The following is a 20,528-nucleotide window of genomic DNA, read 5'->3' on the forward strand; positions in this document are numbered from 1 at the left end:
GTGGACCTATTGCCACTAGACCGCATGGATGAAACACATTGGGTGGACCTCATTGCCGCTAGAAAGCGTAGATAGAATACATACATTATGGTGGGGTCCGCATCCAAAAAATCGATGGATGGCGTGGCTAAAACATGTACAGCATGGTGGGCCCATGTCCAGGAAATGGACGGACAGTGTGGCTATAGAATACATAGAAACAAGGTGGGCCCATATTCAAGAAATGAACGGTCTGGATGTGACACAGACCTCATGATTAGACCCACTGCTTGTTGACGTTAGACAGCAGCCTTAGGAGGGTGGTCCCCACCGTCCAGACCGCTGGACAGTGTAGATAAACACTTACATCACGGTAGGTCCGTCAGACGGACGGTGTGAGATGAAATATATGCATCTTGTGGGACCCACAAAATCTGATGACGTCAATACATTAGCTATACTACTGGTGGGTGTTCACTCCCCAAGTATAGGGTTGTGATGTAGTAATAAACTCGGTAAGACCGAGGTCGAATCCACAGGGACTGATACCTATACGTTATCTGAAACCAAGTAGAACTAGAACTAGACTAAGATGTGATCTAAACCAAATAGAGTTTAAGGAATAATTGTGGAATAATTATCTAAAATTTTAAGGAATTTAAAGGAAAGAAACTAGGGATTCAGAGGATCCACTTGTAGGGATCAGGGAGATCTTATGCCTGCATTAAGATTCATGGAAATCAAACTGAACTTCTTATGATATAGTTTTCAAGAGGTGAATGGTATATGAATTAGAATGGATTCCATCACCAAACCATGCCCAGGAGACAAAGTAAACAACAGAATTAAACTAATTACCAACCAACCAACAATGTATGAAGATCAGGAGGGGTACTATCATCCTACCATGCCCATGGGATAATGATGAACAACAGGGCTTCCTGACTTCATAAACATAAAAAGGAGAGAAATATTCAGAGCCATTGCAAACCCATTGTAATTTCAGTCACAACAGACCATTAAAGACTAAGAAAAGTATTCCTTATAATAATCACTAAATCAAATTCAGTTTATGAAATTTAAAGGCACAAAGTAGAATCTCCCATCTCGCTACAGGCTTCACCTCTTAGCCCTAGCTAAGAGGTTTAGCCTAGCATGATCATGCTAGCACCACAGAAAAACAATCAAAGGAATAAAAGGAAAAGAAAACAAGAAACAAAAAAAACCCGGATCGTCCAGCCGAATCCCTCCTGCTTCTTCTTTTCTTCCGTTCCTTCAAAGCCAAGCCCTGCCCATTTTGCTCACGTTCCAGCTGTGCCTCAACTGAGCTCCCTCTCACCAAGCTCAGCTACCCAAGCTTTCTTCCCCAAAGAATCCCTTCACTGTTTTCCTCTTTCCTCCAAGCCAAGACCGCCCCCTATCTTCACGTCCCTTCCAGCCTTCCCACGTTCAAAACCTTCCGCCAATCAAGCTCAAATCCTCCTCTTTCACATGCGCCAGCCTCCTTTAATGCTCCTCCCGGAACTGCTTTTGAGTCCTGCTAGAACTAGGCTGCGGAAGCTGGAGACTCCAAGCAGCCCTCTGCTGCGAGATACCTCACGCAGTCAGGAGTTCGCTGGTTCTACTCTTCTTTTTCTTTGCTTTCTTTCCAAAAGGACAGCGTCCTCTGGGAGATTCTTGGCCCACCTACATGATGAACGGTTCAGATCAGCCATCCGACGGCCTCCAAGGATGTACAACATGTTGCAGAAGTCGGACAGCATCCGGTTGCGAAACAGGACGTGCTCCAATCGCGCGGTGCTAACGGTGGGGCCCACTACATCGTTTTATGATAAAATCCACTCCGATAATCTGGTCAATCACGAGATTTAAGGTTGGGAAAAGTTGATTTCGGATCAGATTCGGCGTGACCTATAGGAGAAAATACTGCGGAACTTTGTAAAGCAGTCTGTTTGTGACCGTTGAGATCAGCACGTGTGCTTGCATGAGTGCACACAGTCAGCATGGAGTCAACCATATCGAGCCCCTCTGCATGATGGACCGCACGGATTGTTTGCATGGGCCATGATGAAGGCCCACTAATGACCAAACGGCGCTCCTGTTTCACGCCAGCAGAAGCGGAGTTTGCTGTTTCATCTTTTATTCGGTTTGAGAGTCGGTAGGGTCCACACACTTGGTGTCTCAGAAATCCATTACGTCCATTATCTTCTCCTCATAAAACCGTTGTGATATGGTCGGTTTTGGATTGGTTTGAGTGTGGCCCATTGCATTTTTAAACCGGCCGTTCATCTTATGTTTGAACGGTAATCTGCCTGTCCGTACGTTCATGGGTCGAAAAGGACACCTAGGTGACGATTACGTCTACCCAAGAGATTCAATAGATGGTCTGGATCATCCATTTGGATGATGACTGGGCCGTATTACTGAAAAACGGACGAACAGCGTCCGTGCGCTGTTATTTTGTAAGAAAGAGACGTCCCTGCCATGCCATGCACTCTTAGTGCAAAAAGTGTACTATGTACACTGGATAATGATTATGAGAAATCCACACCATCCATCTTGTTCTCCATTTCATTTGAGCCGTGGAGGCCGAAGTTAAAGCGTATCTGGACAGCGGGTGGGCCCCAAATCAGGATTTTATGGACTGATCTGTTAGTTCAGCCACTTTCACAAGGATCCAATGGCTGAAATTTGACGTGTACGGTTAGTTTTTGGTCCTCGAGCCATGTATAAAGTTTCGAGCCAAACAGATGATGGAAACCCAGTGATCTTGCATTCTGGCTGACTTTCAAGCCACTTGAGCTTCAGTTTCTCAATTTTCGCGGATCCCTGGCGTGTAATTCCATCGATCTTGGTCCCTTGGAGTCCGTCCCTTGCCTTGGTGCATTTTGAACGTTAAATCCGTACTTTTAGCATCCTTTTTCAGTCCATGCTCGTAAATACACCTTGCATCACAAACACGATTAAACTGGTGCATTAAATAGTATCATGTCCATAAATTCAGGTAATAATTAGGTCTGATATGCAATATTTGACCCTCAACACAACCCCCAACCAGCATTTTACTAGTCCCGAGTAAAGTATGCGAAAAATAAATTGAGAATTACAGGATAATTTCTACAACTCAAGAGATTTATGAAAAATAGTTCAGATACTCGAATTCTAAGATTCATGAATGTTGGCATTACTTTTTCCTGAAATCAAGCTCACGGTAAACTTCATAATCAAGTTTAAAATATTAGTCCATCGATTAGAATAATTCTAAATATTGATTTCCATGGATGTATAGTCCAATCTCGACTTGTCAACATTAAGATTCACCTTGATATTTAAGGATATCATTGGTAACAAATAAGAGAAATCACGATAACCCAACTTGGCTTACACCTTATCTTTTTATTCTTTTAATTTTTGATTTTTTTTTTTCATTAGAAGTAACGCCAAGAAGAGGGATCAAATCCTCACCTACAGGGAGCAAACCTAAGGTAAAGACTGTACACCCAACTTTTTCACATATCATTCATGGGGAATCGAATCCTCATCTATAGGGAGCAAACCTATGGTAAAGACTATTCGCCCAATCCATTCAATTTCTCAAGTTAGTTCCTTTTTATGTTTAGTGATTACCAAGTTAATCCTTTAATATCGAACTGAAACCTTAATATGCAAGTGAGATGTGTCCTGCGAATTCATGACTCAACCAATGTTCACAATTCTAATAATGGATTAACAATTCAAACTTAGCTGTGAAATTTAATAGATAACTGAATCCAAGAGTCATGAAGTACCAACATCACGCATCTTGAAATTCTAAGTGCCCTAGATGGCCTGTCAAAATCACTTCGACTTCATTAGAAATCCTGAAAAATTAAAAATTTTCACAACTTTTGCTCAAGACCAAGAAAACACTGATTAGGAAACCTAATCTCCCACCCCCAACCAAAATTCTACATTGTCCTCAATGTAAATAGAAATAGATATGCAATGCACATGAGACAACAGAAAAATAGGAGTGATGGAAAGATAGTACCTGGACGAAAGAATCAAGAGGCTTTCCAAAGATATCTACGTAAGAGCGGGTCAGCACAAGAGAGAAACCAACAAAAATAAAAATAACAAAAATGAACTCCTACCTATACCACTTTCGTAGGTGCTCTCGATTGCATTTAGCGTATGTAACAAGCCTTTAAACCCCTAGGTTGCCCTAGTGGACGAGTTGTAGTCTCGTGAGGGTTTGCAGTACTGTTACCCACAAACATTGAACTAACTAATGATAAAAACGAAATGAAATGAAGAGCTGGGTTGCCTCCCAGAAGCGCTAAGTTTACCGTCTTCAGCCAGACAAATAAAGCAACTACCCTAGTCCTAAGAAAGCAAGGAAAAACTACTGAGTCAAGCTGCAAGGTTCCTCTTTTGGCCAGTATCTTGATAAGTTTCTCAGTAAGTTCCTCAACAGGATCATCCAAAAGCCCTTTTTGCAATAGGCTTGGACGCCTTGGAGCATGACCTTCCATAGAAACTTATGTACCTCATAAGAAATTTTCCGTTGAAGTGCTTGAGGTATCCATAGTATATACGATTCACCTGTGACAGAAGAAGTTTCAACGTTATTATCCCATAGTGAATCAGAAACTACAGGTAGATAAAGTTTAGAAAACTTCACAAGAAGTAATGTAGTCTCAATACATTTCGAAGTGTCAGACTTCGGTTCAATTTTCAGCTCCTCCTCCCTTAATGGTAAACATTCAGGATATGTGGAAGAAGGGGCTTCAAAGTAAGGGTTCTCTCGGTCAGTGATAACTACCGAGATGTTGTCTTGCAAGGCATTCACTATGTCTCTTATCATGGGATCATTTGAATCTGCAAAGTGTGACAAACAATCATCAAAAGAGTTGGGGCATTCAGCTGAGGGTGACTCATTTTCCACATTAAAACTTGTGATGATCTGCCCAAGGAATCCATTGTCTTTAAAGGTAAACGGAGGTGTGCTCTCTTGCTCCAGCCCTACACAGATAGATTGAAAATCAATAGGGGAAGCATCGATGTGATCACTTTGTTCATTGAAACTACTCAATCGAGGTGTTGAATTGTCAAATGTGTATAGCTCAGATGGTGGCCTCAACTTAGTGGTTTCAATTTCCAAGGTCGTAGCGAGCAACTCGTCCTTCTCCCGAATCACATCATCATTTAATTCAGAGGAGTGGTCCAAACATGTTTCACAAGAGTTAGAAGGGTCGATTGTAAGGGGCTCATCCTCTACCTTAAAATCAGACATGTCAGGTGAGGGGAGTGGCTAATTATGACCGACCACTTCATGTACATCTTGATCATTGACCTGGACTAAACTTGAGATTGATTCTAGGGGACTTTGGGCTGTATATTCATGATCATCATCCCAATAAGCATCATCGTCTAATTCCGTGCAGTACACACTTGGGATGGGGTCGCTCTCCTCACATTCTACACCTAAGTTCGGTTGAGGTTTGAAAAAACTAACCTCTACGTCATCATTGAGATCCTGTGTGTCATGTGAGGAAAGTGTGTCATCATCACTGTATTTGAAAGATACCCACGCATCTTGACCATTCCTTTGAACAGTCATCGAGATCAACTCATCGGGAAATTGAACCATATGCTCATTGATAGAATCCAACTCCTCATTTGTAATTCCAGAGTTCTTCCAAAGCGAGTTAGGATCACTTTTCTCGCATTGTATTTCTGGAATGAATTGTGGTTGAGATAATCGAGCCTCCTCTATCTTATCAAGGCGCGAATTAAGCGCTTCCAACGATTTTCTCATTTCCGTGAGATAGGCCAGGCTACGCTGAGCTAAATCCTCTTGGATTGTTTCTGGTTGGATATCAATGGTAGGGTATCCAAGAGGGTAATCATTATAACATGTAGTTGGTTCATCTTCCAAATTTTGATGTTTCCCCTGGTAATAGTCATACTGATCATACATGGGAGAATATGATAGTTGATAATAATCCTCGTTTCCATAATTACGATCATATACGGCCCTATTAACAGATGGAACATAACGTTTTAGTCGGTTCTCAATGTCTGTTCTTGATGGAGAGAAATCTTGAGGTATACGTTGAATTCCACAACCCTCAAGCATTCCCCAATATCTCTTATCCATCTCGGCATATGCACGTACCCACGCTTCCATGGTAGAACCCTAACTCTGAGTCTAATCCTAGAAGAAAGAAAAATCCTACAGCAATACATAAAATAAGAGGAGAAGTTAGAAAGATGTTACCAGACTAGAGATTCTTATATTAAGATCCTGCAAAAGAAAACAACAGAAAGTTAGTTTCTAAAAAGGAAAGTTCCCTAGAATTAGAAAGTTTCTAAAATAGAAAATCGAAGCCTAAAAATGAAAGATGAGAAAAGTTTTCTAAAATTAGAAAGAATTTCTAAAAAGGAAAATAATTAACCTAGTTTCTAAAAACAAAAGATGAAAGTTTAAAAATAAACTAGTTCCTAAAAATAGAAAAATACTAGAAAATAGAAAATTTTCAAAACTCAAATCCTAATTCTAAAAATAGAAAAACTAGAGGAATTAGAAAGGGATTACCAGTTTAGAAGTTATTTCAGGATCCTACAAAACAGGAAAACAGGTTAGTATCTAAAAATAAAATAATAGCTTCTAAAAATAAAATAAAATAAAAACCTTTAACCTAAAGTTAGTAAAATCCTAATCCTAACCTAATTCTAAAACTAATTAATTTCAGAAAAAAATGTAACCGTCAGTCCCCGGCAACGGCGCCAAAAACTTGTTCACTCCCCAAGTATAGGGTTGTGATGTAGTAATAAACTCGGTAAGACCGAGGTCAAATCCACAGGGACTGATACCTATAGAGTTTAAGGAATAATTGTGGAATAATTATCTAAAATTTTAAGGAATTTAAAGGAAAGAAACTAGGGATTCAGAGGATCCACTTGTAGGGATCAGGGAGATCTTATGCCTGCATTAAGATTCATGGAAATCAAACTGAACTTCTTATGATATAGTTTTCAAGAGGTGAATGGTATATGAATTAGAATGGATTCCATCACCAAACCATGCCCAGGAGACAAAGTAAACAACAGAATTAAACTAATTACCAACCAACCAACAATGTATGAAGATCAGGAGGGGTACTATCATCCTACCATGCCCATGGGACAATGATGAACAACAGGGCTTCCTGACTTCATAAACATAAAAAGGGGAAAGAAATATTCAGAGCCATTGCAAACCCATTGTAATTTCAGTCACAACAGACCATTAAAGACTAAGAAAAGTATTCCTTATAATAATCACTAAATCAAATTCAGTTTATGAAATTTAAAGGCACAAAGTAGAATCTCCCATCTCGCTACAGGCTTCACCTCTTAGCCCTAGCTAAGAGGTTTAGCCTAGCATGATCATGCTAGCACCACAGAAAAACAATCAAAGGAATAAAAGGAAAAGAAAACAAGAAACAAAAAAAACCCGGATCGTCCAGCTGAATCCCTCCTGCTTCTTCTTTTCTTCCGTTCCTTCAAAGCCAAGCCCTGCCCATTTTGCTCACGTTCTAGCCGTGCCTCAACTGAGCTCCCTCTCACCAAGCTCAGCTACCCAAGCTTTCTTCCCCAAAGAATCCCTTCACTGTTTTCCTCTTTCCTCCAAGCCAAGACCGCCCCCTGTCTTCACGTCCCTTCCAGCCTTCCCACGTTCAAAACCTTCCGCCAATCAAGCTCAAATCCTCCTCTTTCACATGCGCCAGCCTCCTTTAATGCTCCTCCCGGAACTGCTTTTGAGTCCTGCTAGAACTAGGCTGCGGAAGCTGGAGACTCCAAGCAGCCCTCTGCTGCGAGATACCTCACGCAGTCAAGAGTTCGCTGGTTCTACTCTTCTTTTTCTTTGCTTTCTTTCCAAAAGGACAGCGTCCTCTGGGAGATTCTTGGCCCACCTACATGATGAACGGTTCAGATCAGCCGTCCGACGGCCTCCAAGGATGTACAACATGTTGCAGAAGTCGGACAACATCCGGCTGCGAAACAGGACGTGCTCCAATCGCGCGGTGCTGACGGTGGGGCCCACTACATCGTTTTATGATAAAATCCACTCCGATAATCTGGTCAATCACGAGATTTAAGGTTGGGAAAAGTTGATTTTGGATCAGATTCGGCGTGACCTATAGGAGAAAATAGCTGCGGAACTTTGTAAAGCAGTCTGTTTGTGACCTTTGAGATCAGCACGTGTGCTTACATGAGTGCACACAGTCAGCATGGAGTCAACCATATCGAGCCCCTCTGCATGATGGACCGCACGGATCGTTTGCATGGACCATGATGAAGGCCCACTAATGACCAAACGGCGCTCCTGTTTCACGCCAGCAGAAGCGGAGTTTGTTGTTTCATCTTTTATTCGGTTTGAGAGTTGGTGGGGTCCACACACTTGGTGTCTCAGAAATCCATTATGTCCATTATCTTCTCCTCATAAAACCGTTGTGATATGGTCGGTTTTGGATTGGTTTGAGTGTGGCCCATTGTATTTTTAAACCGGCCGTTCATCTTATGTTTGAACGGTAATCTGCCTGTCCGTACGTTCATGGGTCGAAAAGGACACCTAGGTGACGATTACGTCTACCCAAGAGATTCAATAGACGGTCTGGATCATCCATTTGGATGATGACTGGGCCGTATTACTGAAAAACGGACGAACAGCGTCCGTGCGCTGTTATTTTGTAAGAAGGAGACGTCCCTGCCATGCCATGCACTCTTAGTGCAAAAAGTGTACTATGTACACTGGATAATGATTATGAGAAATCCACACCATCCATCTTGTTCTCCATTTCATTTAAGCCATGGAGGCCGAAGTTAAAGCGTATCTGGACAGCGGGTGGGCCCCAAATCAGGATTTTATGGACTGATCTGTTAGTTCAGCCACTTTCACAAGGATCCAATGGCTGAAATTTGACGTGTACGGTTAGTTTTTGGTCCTCGAGCCATGTATAAAGTTTCGAGCCAAACAGATGATGGAAACCTAGTGATCTTGCATTCTGGCCGACTTTCAAGCCGCTTGAGCTTCAGTTTCTCAATTTTCGCGGATCCCTGGCGTGTAATTCCGTCGATCTTGGTCCCTTGGAGTCCGTCCCTTGCCTTGGTGCATTCTGAACGTTAAATCCGTACTTTTAGCATCCTTTTTCAGTCCATGCTCGTAAATACACCTTGCATCACAAACACGATTAAACTGGTGCATTAAATAGTATCATGTCCATAAATTCAGGTAATAATTAGGTCTGATATGCAATATTTGACCCTCAACAGTGGGACCCATAGAGCTTGCTAACATCATCTATAATAGGTGGGAGGGTTGATGGCCCACCGTCTAGATGATGGATGACTGGGTATAACACATATCTCGTTATGCGACCCACAGGACCGTCGAGGGACGGACAGCCTGGATAATCAGATACATCACGGTGGAGACCCACCGTCCCTACCATGAACGATGTGGATATAACACTACATCATGGTTCCACATCCCTAAACGGATAGTCTGGATGATCAGACCCCATTACTGACGTCAATACACTAGCTAATATAGCTGGTGTGCGGTAGACCAACCAATCCGCTTTCAGGTAGGTGGGTCCCACGTGGGGCCCACCACATAATATATTATACACACACACACACACACACACACACACACACACACACTTAGGTGGGTCACACCGTCTAAGGAGTGAGGGACGCCAACCAATCAACTTCCATCTCACTGTCCACAGATGGACGATGAGGATTAAAGAATAATATATCAGGGTGGGTCTACGTCAGCGTGGCCCACAAAAGTTCTGAATCAAGCTGGTATTTATTTTTCCCTGCCATCCAGATGGTTAGCAGTCTGGACGGTTCTGCTGCTGCTGGACGGTCCTGATTTGCTAGATCTGTCCAGCTCTAAGGACCTGAAATGATCAAGAAAATTATATGGACGGTGAAGATATAAGATACATAAATTAAGGTGGGGTCCACGCCAAAGTGGACCACCCATTAAAATATGCTGATATGCGTGTTTTGCCTTCAACAGTAGGGCCTGCTGCTAGATAGCAGGTTGTCCAGCAGAGGGTGGCTCGCCTGCCCTAAAATGATCTGAAAAACTGGATGGACGGCATTGATACAATACATCATGGTTAGGTCCACATCAACGTGGCCAACTAGCTTAGAAGCAGGTGGATATTTATGTTTTTCCTTCAATCAGGTCCGTCCAAACGGACCACTGGGTGGGCCCACTCAGTGGACGGCATGGATAAAATACATTCATCATGGTGGGCCGAAAAATATGGAAGAGAGAGAGAGAGAGAGAGAGAGAGAGAGAGAGAACGTTAGTCGGGGGAGCTCCGCCACTATGAGCTCCCCTAGGTGGGCCATATACAATACATACAACAAGATGGGTCCCAAATGGGATCCATACCATCATCTGGTAGGCCCCACTTGGTTCATCACAAAAATTACAATCTAACCCTACAAAACACCCACCGATTTCGTTCCTTCTTGGCTCCTTGGAATGTTACGCTCGGAAGATGAAGATTGAAGGGTGTAGATGGGAGATCTTGGGGTAGGGAGTGGGCCACACATGGCTCTTCTCATGGAGAGCTTAGACGTTTCTCCTCTCCTTGGGTTGCTTGGGAGTGAAGAGAGAAATGAGAGAGAGAGAGAGAGAGAGAGAGAGAGAGAGAGAGAGAGAGAGAGAGTGATGGATGGGATAGAGGGATGGGTGTGATTGGTGAGTGATGGTTGTACTTGAGAGGTATGGTTGTGTTGAATTTTGGGTGAGAGAGATATAGGTGTTGCACTTGATTGATTGATGGGATTGATTTGACATTTGGTAGAGATTCTCTTGCATGGCGTTTCTTCGAAATATTCACGAGCCCAAAACTCCTGGCCTGGTTATCGCATCGACGCACGAGTCGCGGCGCTAACACCGCGGCGACGGCGCAGTCGCAAAGGTACAAGTCTTGGGTCGAGTCGACTTAGATTTACAGAACACGACTCAAGGTCGTACGCAAATGCTATCTACGCGTCACGGGTCGCCGAAATTGGACCAGCAGGACTGCGAGAGTCTACGGAATGGTACGGTCTAAGATACGGGTCTTACACATAACATCTTCCAACAACGACTCATGTAACATGGTAACCACGACTCATGTGCATGTGAAAAGTACAATCCTTATAACATGACAACCAAGATCCAGTGTGCATGTAAACCATGGCCCATCATCTGGGTCATGGTTTTGAATCATTAAAGGATCATAGTTGTCACTGTCAGTGGTCAAGGTTTGAAAATGTGAAGTCGTGGTTTGCTACTATCAATGGTGGAGGTTTGATAAAGGTGTGCCCTACAGTAAGCTCCCTTTCACGTGACAACCAGAACCCTCAGCTTCTCGACTCTGATCTTCCTTTACCTTAGCAAATGCGTGCAGTAAAATAATATACCAATCTCGTAGTGGAAGAGGCTTTCAGACAAGAGAAACGACAATGAGAAACAACATCCCTCTCTACTAGTTGGTTCCTTGATCTTCACTTTTCTAGGAAAAAAAAAAGAAGAAGAAGAAGAAGGTCTATAAAAGGTGAACAAAGGCAACATTTGGCCCTTCACAAGCTCATAAATGCTTTCGTCCACATCATGGGGTTGGTGTTCAGTGCTCTATGGGCCCAACCATGATGTATGTGTTTCATCCATTCCGTTCATCTGTTTTTACAGCTCATTTTAAGGCTTCATCCCAAAAAAAAATAAAATGAGAGGGATATAAATCTAGGGTGGACCACAACACAGGAAAACAGTAGTGATTGGATTTCCACTATTAAAATCCTCTTAGAGCCCACAGTACAGTTTATTTGACATCCAATTTGTTGATTAGGGCGTACAGACATAGATGAAGGGAAGAAACAAAGATCAGCTTGATCCAGAACTTTTATGGCCCCCAAAAAGTTTTTAATGGTCTACAACGGTCATTCAACACTGTTTCCTGTAATATTGTCCGCTTGAGATTGGGGTATACCTCGTTTTTGGACTCATACCATAAAATGATCTCCAAAAATATATGGACGGGATGGATGAAACACATACATGGTGGTGGGGCCCACAGACCGCCAAGCACCAGCCATTGGCTAGTCCCCGGGGGAGTAGCCAATCCGTCACTTTCTCAGGAGTTGAAACAGAAGGTAACTTCTACTTCACTTTAGGACCATACGACTTCTGAATCAAGGACAAGGGCATTCTCATCCGAAACAATATCCAAAAGATATAGAATGCCACTCTTGGGATATCTGGAATGCAATAGATTTCGAGGTAATTTGACTAAACTTCGAGGCCAATACAGTCAAAATCCCTATTATAAATGCGTAAAGCAAGATTCCAACGTCCAACACATCTATCACTCTTCTTGTGGAAGAAGAAAAAGATGGAGATGAGATCCTTTAGTTCTCTCTTAGCTCTCCATTGCCTAGTTCTACTTCAATTTTGCACCCACAGAGCTATGGGTTGGGGGCCCACTGATCCAACGGATGGGTTTGTCTCTCTTCCTCTCAACAGCTCAAACTTGTACGTTCAAAGACCATACGACTTGCTCCTAAGCGATCGGTATAGCTTCATCGATGGTGTCCACAGGCTCTGGGTTTTCGCCACAGACAAGCCTCACACCCCCACAAGCAAGACTGCCCCCCGTACCGAGATTCGCATACGTGTACGCAATCTTAAGCATTTTAAACTCCGGTTCTCTATATTTGCTTTCTTTTTTCTGTTCCTCTTTATTTTCTTTCTGCCCAAAAGAAACTAACCAAGCATAAAACGAAAAAATAAAAAAAATAAAAAAAATAAAAAAAAAAACAACAAAAAGAAGAAGAAGCATAACATCAAACATAAAACGGAGAATGATAAGGTGCAGGGCACTTTACCACTAGTATGGCGCTGTGCGGACGGTCTAGACTCCAGGTATAGTGGGATTATAACCCAAAAATTGCATTGCAAGTAGGTTAGTTGGTTCAAGCTCACAGCTCAGTAGTAGACCAGGCGTGTTTCAACAGTAAGTCTCATGTCCGATTATGGTTTTGATCTCTTCAGAACTACAATTAGTGTATTTGATCTCTCAAGTCTCTGGTCTTTCTTTTTTCTTTTTGGAAGATACGAAACTCTTATCTTTATCTTTCAAAAAAAAAAAAAATTGAAAAAGAGAGAGAGAGAGAGAGAGAGAGAGAGAGAGAGAGAGAGAGAGAGGGGAAGAAGAAGAAGAAGAAGAAAAGAAAAAGAAAAAAAGGTGTCTCAGGTCCAAGCCCAGCTTTACCTATTAAAAGAAAGTTGGTGGACATCTAATCCACGGCAGAAATGAAATGTAGAAGATGGTTCAAATTCAACATCTAATTGACGGAAGAAATGAAAAGTTGAAGACTGACCAAATTCAACCGAAATATGTCGGTTAATCAGATGTCAAGATTGTAAAATAACACATCTGCAGGGGAATAGTCTCCCCTAAGGGGCATGAACACCTTGTGTTATAAAATAATAATAATAATAATTGTAAAATAATTATAATTTCAACCAATCTTCCACCACCTTTTCTTTTTCCTTTTTTTTTTTTTTTCACACCTCGAGTAACTTTGTTAAAATGAGAAATCGGGTGTACAAACATTCAGGTGGCTCTACAAAAATACAGGCCTCACAAATCTACAGCAACTTACAATACACAACTAGTTACTAATGCCAACTAATACCTTCTTGATCATCTTCTTCTTCTTATTGTCTTTTTTAACAAACAACCTACGGATGACATCATTCCGTTGCATCCACCATCTGATCACAATGAGAAAGGGTGGCCATTCATGCGGATGAGATTTCAATGGTAGTCTCCCCACACTAGTAGACTCATCACGTGCTTACAGCATCTGTTTCATCATATTCTGCCTTTTATTATCTCCTGTTGTGGAATTGAAGCCATTCCTACGACCAGACCATGAAAGACAGACAAATGAGAAAAAAGATTTTACATTTGATCTGTGCATCATGCATAGAGTGACGACCCAAAACTAACCTGATTTATGAGCCACAGCTAATCCAAAGCATTTCCCCCACTATCAATGGCCGGCATACACCCTGATCCATGGCTCAAGTGGTAGACTGAGTGAAAGATACCTTGTTTCAACACTGAGGTCTTGGTATCGATCCCTAGTGGGGGTGGCTAACAGTGAAGTGTCAACTGACAGTGGGGTGTACTAACAAGCTGACAAAAAAAAAAAAAAAAATGGCCGCCCTGGACCTTAAGCAAATGTTCCACGCTGACCAGACAAATCTGAAATCCTGCGAGTAGTCCCCTTACAATTAGACAGGTCGACCATTAGCAGAGGAGGTCGGTGTAGGACCTACTAGGAAGGTGGTGGCCCCCACCATCAACATCATTGACCGTGATCAAACATTGGTGAATAGTGTATAAACTGTACGTTGAATATTTACACTATTTGCTTAACCATTGTGATGTAGAGCCGGGCCCATACACTTTCGTAGCAAAGATGGAACAGAAAAGGTCAGATCAAATGCGAAAATGATTCGGACTGTCAAAACCTTAAAATAGTCATATCTCGTAAACTGGGATGAGTTTTTCGACATATTATATATAATTTTGAGTAGGACAAGCTACTTAAGCCAAACTACGCGAGGTTGCTCATGCTAGATTTGCTAGATTCCATCATATTGATGGTGAGACAAATTGGATACTGACTATTTTTGGCCAAAAACCATGAAGTATAGTAGGAATGGAGGCTGTCTATATATAGTTAGTTTACTATTTATAGTAAGCCACTTTTTTAGGGTTTTTGAGTTGGAGTCTTATTCTAAAATTTCATTCTAGGTTTGGACTCATTATTTAAAGAGCTGTAAATTTTTATTTATTTATTTATTTTTTATTTTTTATTATTTTTTTTAAGATCATCAATTAAGTTATTTCAAATTTATTAGAAATTATTTCTACTTTTATCCCTCGTAGACTCGAGAAAGCTCTGTGTGGAGTTCAAAGAGCTTCATGGATTTAGAGTAGATATCCATTAAGGAAGACGGTGATTAACCTCATCACGGCCCTCCCTGTGTCACATTGCCGCGCCAAAGATAATACACACATAACATATTTTACAAACCCAGACCACCCACAGATATCAATGAATTAATAATTAATAACTTATGCGACTAATGACACAAAACGTCAGATCCCTTTTCTTAATTGACCAAAATGCTAAATTTTACACAATGTCACCTCGAGCAAATGAAGGATAGCAGGTCATCTGATCGCTAATTTTTAATAGGATTGATTTGGCCCACCGTCCATCCAATTGGATCCTTTTCAGTTCCTCCACATTACTATAAACCCAACCATTCATAGCTTCCATGACCAAATTTCACATCCCATTTCCATCTCTTCTTCTTTTGCTGCTGTTGCTTCATCAAGATTAAGTAAGGGAAGGACATGAGTTATATGTTTCCCATACCATTTGCAGCTGTCGCCCTTCCATGCATCATGGTGCATTGGGGTTGGGTCTCTAATGACTCCACGTATGGGTTTGTCCCGGTCCCACTCAATAGCTCCAACTTTAACACACAAACACCCTACGACCTGCCAATTAGCGAGCATTACAGCTTTGCAGATTGAGTCCGCAGGCTGTGAGTCTTCTCTACCGACTAGCCTCTCTCTTGAACAAGTAACACGAGTCCTCACAGTGAGATTCATATATAAGTACTACAATTTCATACCCTCAAATCTCTCTCCATTACTTTTTCATTATTTGATCTTTACCTTATATTGCATTCGGTTCTATTGTTACCACCATAGCTTGTCAATGTTGTGGTATTCAAGAGCAGGAAACAAAATGACAGGAATCTGAATAATCATCCCTTGGGGGGCAGTTTGGATCTTTGAATTTGTCAACCTTAAATTCGGTAATCTAGGGATGTGCTTCAAATTCAGTGTTTGGAGCAAGGGATAGGCTAACATCAGGATTGATGAATCTGACTTACCTCAAGTTTCCAGAATTTAGGATTGACAATTCCGGTAGGTATTGCACATTCCAGCTAGGAAAGGTCACATCAATCGTCTCCTGTGATTCCCACCATTAGATCTGGGCATCGAGTTGAGTCGGACCGAGTTAGGTCCGACTCGACTCGATCCAGTTTTGAAATAGGCCTGACCCGAACTCGATACCGAGTCCAGCATACTTGACTTGATCCAAGTCTAGTCTGGCCTGGACTGATCCAGACCGAGTCCAATCCGGTCAGAAGTACTGAGTCGGGTCGAGTTGGCAGTGAGTCGGATTGAGAGATGAGGGAGGGAGAGACCATGAGAGTGGAGAGGAGAGAGAGGAGGAGGATGAGGAGGAGAAGGGTGATGGTGGTGGGTGGTTGCCGGGCTTTGAAAATGAGGAGAATGAGGGAGGGAGGGAGAGAGGCCGGGCTTAGAAGATGAGGAGGATTAGGGAGGGAAGGAGAGAGATATTTTGGGATCAGGTCGGGGTAGGGTTAGAGAGTCAGGTTTCGGATCGAGTTGGGTCTAACTAGATCAAGTTTCGGGTCAAGTTACTAGGTAACTCGAACTTGACTCGGTTTGAGTTTGGATTGGGCAAAGCCTGCTCAGTTTGGACCGACTCACCCATTCGGTTTGGGTCGAGGTGGATCTGATCGAGTTGGATGAGCCGAGTAAGCCGGATCGATTCGTCCGGTGCCCACATCTACCCACCATTACTGATATGAGACAGTAACAAGTCGTCACTACCACTTAACAAACATGGCAACTAATGTAAATATGACATAGGTAAGTCACTGCAATAACATTCGCTAGCGGTTACTACCTCTTCATAAGCCACCATTAATTAGATTTTTCGAATCTGTCTCATTGCACTGATGTTTCCATTTCCCTACTCAGGGTTATGATTATTCTTCCGGAGTCTGGCAATTCGAAGGGTATGGATTTGTGCCGAATGGGACATCGGGTGTGTGCATCATGCAGCTCTTTGGCGCAAGTGCCCAGGCCACCACAGCAGCGATGACGGTGCACAATAGTTCTCTCATGTACTACACGAACGCAGTCCTTATCCCTTTCATCTATGATAGATGGTTCCGTCTAAATGTTATCCACAGCGTGGGTGCAAAAATAGTTAGCATTTTCATCGATGGGGTTCTAAAGCTAACTGTGGATGATCATAGAGGGGCCTATCATTACTTCAAATGCGGTGTTTATGCACAGAGGGACCGTTCATACTACATGGAGTCTCGTTGGAAGGATATCAAGGTCCTGAAAAAATGTGACTAACATGCATGCTTGTGACTATGTATTGTGGTGTGCTTAGGAACGTAAGGTTTGTTTGTTTTGTCTTAACTTAGTGCAATAAATCTTGTGTTGCAGCATTCAAGGGGTTTATAGAAATTATGTTTGTTTATCCTTGTGGCTGGGCAATGCCTTGGGCAGCTCCATGTCTTGTTAATAAAGTTCTTACCTACTAAAGAAGAGCAAACTATTCGAGGGCTGTATGCTTTGTGGTCTTGCATCATGCTTGACCTTGTAAAATATACTTAGTTTGCTGAGGGTTTTTTTTTTTTTTTTTTTTAAAAAAAAAAAAAAAACACCGTGAACAAGTGGGGTTAGGAGTGTACACGAACCGAGCTAGGTTGGTTAGCTCGCTCGACTCGACTTGGAAAAGCTCAATTCAATTCGGTTCAAAGCTGAGTTTGAGCTGAGTCGAGCTGATTTTTTGAGCTAGAAAATGAGTTCGAGCTGCCCCAGCTCGACTCGACTTGGATCAAACCCAACTCGAATTGAACCAGTTCGATGACTCGGTTACTTTGATATTGATGTTGCTCACCAAGTGTTTGATGAAATGACTCAAAGAAGTGTGGCTAGTGGCAAGGAAGGTATGTATATGAAACCAACACCCCTTTTTTCTTGATTTTTATGTTGCTTAGAAGGTGTTTGATAAAATACCTGTAAAACCATTGCTACTATCTCAAATATAGTGAGATTTTGCAGGTGTAGTCCAGGTGTTTGTGAAAATGCCTCAATGACGAACCCAGCTCGATCTTGGCTCGAACTCGGCTCGAGTTGGCCCAAGCTGCTGACTAAACCGAGCCGAGCTGGCCAGTCAAGCTCGATGATCGAGTCGAGCCAAGTTCGAGCTGAGGTCAGCTCGACTCGGTTCGACTTGATGTACACCCCTAAATGGGGTCATGAGTTTTTTGGTTTTTTAAAGTTTTTCAGAAAGTTAGGAATACACCATCTCTAACTTTGTTGATGCAAAAAAGATAAGCACATTCATCTTATTCATTTTTTTTTCTCCAGAAAAGATGATGTACACAAGTGGAGCCCATGATTCAATAGTAATACAGACCATTATGTGATTAGGCCACAACACCAAAATTATCTCCTATGTGGAATCATAAATCTTCAATTAGTTGCTGGTAAATAGACATGTAAGAAATAAAATACAGCATTGGGCACATCCAAATGGAAAAGAGCAATTTTGATGGCTAGGATTTCCCATTATGCGTGTTCTTTTCTTTTTTCTCCTTTGACATCCATAGTAGGGCACATCGTATCAATGGTTTTGATCAATGATCCACTGATTTCATTTGTACGATGAGGAGATGGGTTGACGGCTTCCTTCTATCATTCCCACTGATAAACTAGGTGATAAAGGTCTTGTTGAACTGGGCGAAGGAGCTGATTGACTTCGGCTTTAGCTGCTTGTACCACTTTCATACCGCTCCTAATAAGGTCAGGGAGAATGACCGGCACATTACTAGACTTGAAGTACTGTGTAGCTCTATCCAAGCTCTGAAGGATTCTAGATGCTTGGCTAGATCTCTGGCTCCAAAGTAGGGAGTAATCTGAGGCATCCGGAATCTCAGCGAAAGTTAAGATCTCATGATGTCATCGGTAAATGGTGGTTCTATTTCCTCCAACATGGCTTCAATTGAGATTGGAACCTGAGCATAGTATACTTATTGAATGTCACCAAGTTGTCCTCAGATCTCCCTGAGATCGGCCTCCCACAGGACCTCATTCTCTGCTATCACCTTGGGAGCTTTCCCACACTTGCTTTTTTCTAGCTTATGATGTAGGTCGAAGTCAATGAGCGCGTCAGTTTCCATGGTGTGTGTAGGTGCATGGCTATGTTGGCCTGGTCGCTACTTAACTATGTGTGAGTCACCAGGTGCTTAAGGGGGTTAAGACAGTTCAGTTGTTGCGCCTGGTTCTGTTTCATGGTTGGGAACACTACCAAAAAAACGGGTAAAGGCTACGGATTTAATCCGTAGCCATAGACCTAAGGCTACGGATTAAGTCCGTAGCTAGTCCGTAACACGACCGTCGTCGTAGGTGCCATAACGATAGGTCTGGAACCTATGGCTACGAATTAAAACCGTAGCTATAGGTCTATGGCTACGGATTTAATCCGTAGCCTTTTCCCCTGTAGCTAAAAAAATAAACAGCTATAGATATTATTTGTAGCTGAAAGTTCGTAGCAATAGGCCAAAATTTAAAAGGCTATACCTATCTGATTATTGGCTACGGATTTAATCCATAGCTATATGTTAAATAGCTACAGATATAATCCATAGCAATTATATCTGTAGCAAAAACTTCAAACAGCTACGGATATTATTTGTAGCTGAAAGTCCTTAGCAATATGCCAAAATTAAAAAGGCTACACCTGTCTGACTAGTGGCTACGGTCAGTATCCGTAGCTATTTTGTACATTGAAAAATTAAATCACCTGTTCATTCAATTACCACCTGTTCATTCAAATACCACCTGTACAATCATTCATTCATTCAATTACAATCATTCATTCATTCAATTACAATTACAATCCTTCATTCATTCAATTACAATTACAATCCTTCATTCAATTAATTACAATTACAATCAATTACAGTTACAAATACAATAATGCTGAAAATACAAATCTTTGGCTTCATTAGAGAAATGTTCTCGACTCACCGAATTTCAGCAGCTTCGTATATTCCATCATCCTACAAACAGTCATGTCATTCATAAATTAAAATGCCCATTAGAGAAAAGAAAGACAGTGAAAGAAGTGCATCACGTATAACCACTTTTTTTTTTCTTAATGAATTAAAAAAAACTCAAAGAGGAATGAAATTGACACAAAAGAAATGGTCTCACCATATGATTATAGGTTTAGGTTTGGTTTAGGTTTAGGTTAAGGTTAGGCTATAGGTTATAATTAAGTTTAGGTTATAGGTTAAGGTTTAGGTTATAGATTGTGGTTTAGGTTTAGGTTAAGGTTTAGGTTATAGGTTATAGCTTTTGGGAACTTGATTACAGGTTAAGGTTTAGGTTTAGGAAATCGGGTTCGAGTTCGGGATCGGGTTTAGGTTTGGGCTTTCAAGTTTAGGTTTAGGTTAGGGAGTTGAGATTAGGATTAGGTGTAGGTTTGGGTTTAAGAATTTGAGAATATATTTAGGTTTTAAGTTTAGGTTTAAGTTAAAGGTTTTAGGAAAGGTTACAAGTTTAGGTTAGGTTTAT

The 20,528-nt window shown here is 41.7% G+C and overlaps 1 protein-coding gene across 1 annotated transcript; it reads left to right on the forward strand.

Moving 5' to 3' along the window:
• Positions 1 to 12,395: 12,395 nt before the first annotated feature.
• Positions 12,396 to 17,510, forward strand: LOC131229936 (citrate-binding protein-like). The gene is made up of 2 exons (XM_058225998.1): positions 12,396 to 12,695; positions 16,908 to 17,510. The coding sequence occupies exons 1-2, from the start codon at positions 12,414 to 12,416 to the stop codon at positions 17,292 to 17,294; spliced, it is 669 nt and encodes a 222-aa protein (XP_058081981.1). The 5' UTR covers positions 12,396 to 12,413; the 3' UTR covers positions 17,295 to 17,510.
• The last annotated feature ends 3,018 nt before the right edge of the window (positions 17,511 to 20,528 follow it).

This window comes from Magnolia sinica, chromosome 2 (assembly GCF_029962835.1).
Source record: "Magnolia sinica isolate HGM2019 chromosome 2, MsV1, whole genome shotgun sequence".
NCBI classification, from domain to species: domain Eukaryota; kingdom Viridiplantae; phylum Streptophyta; class Magnoliopsida; order Magnoliales; family Magnoliaceae; genus Magnolia; species Magnolia sinica.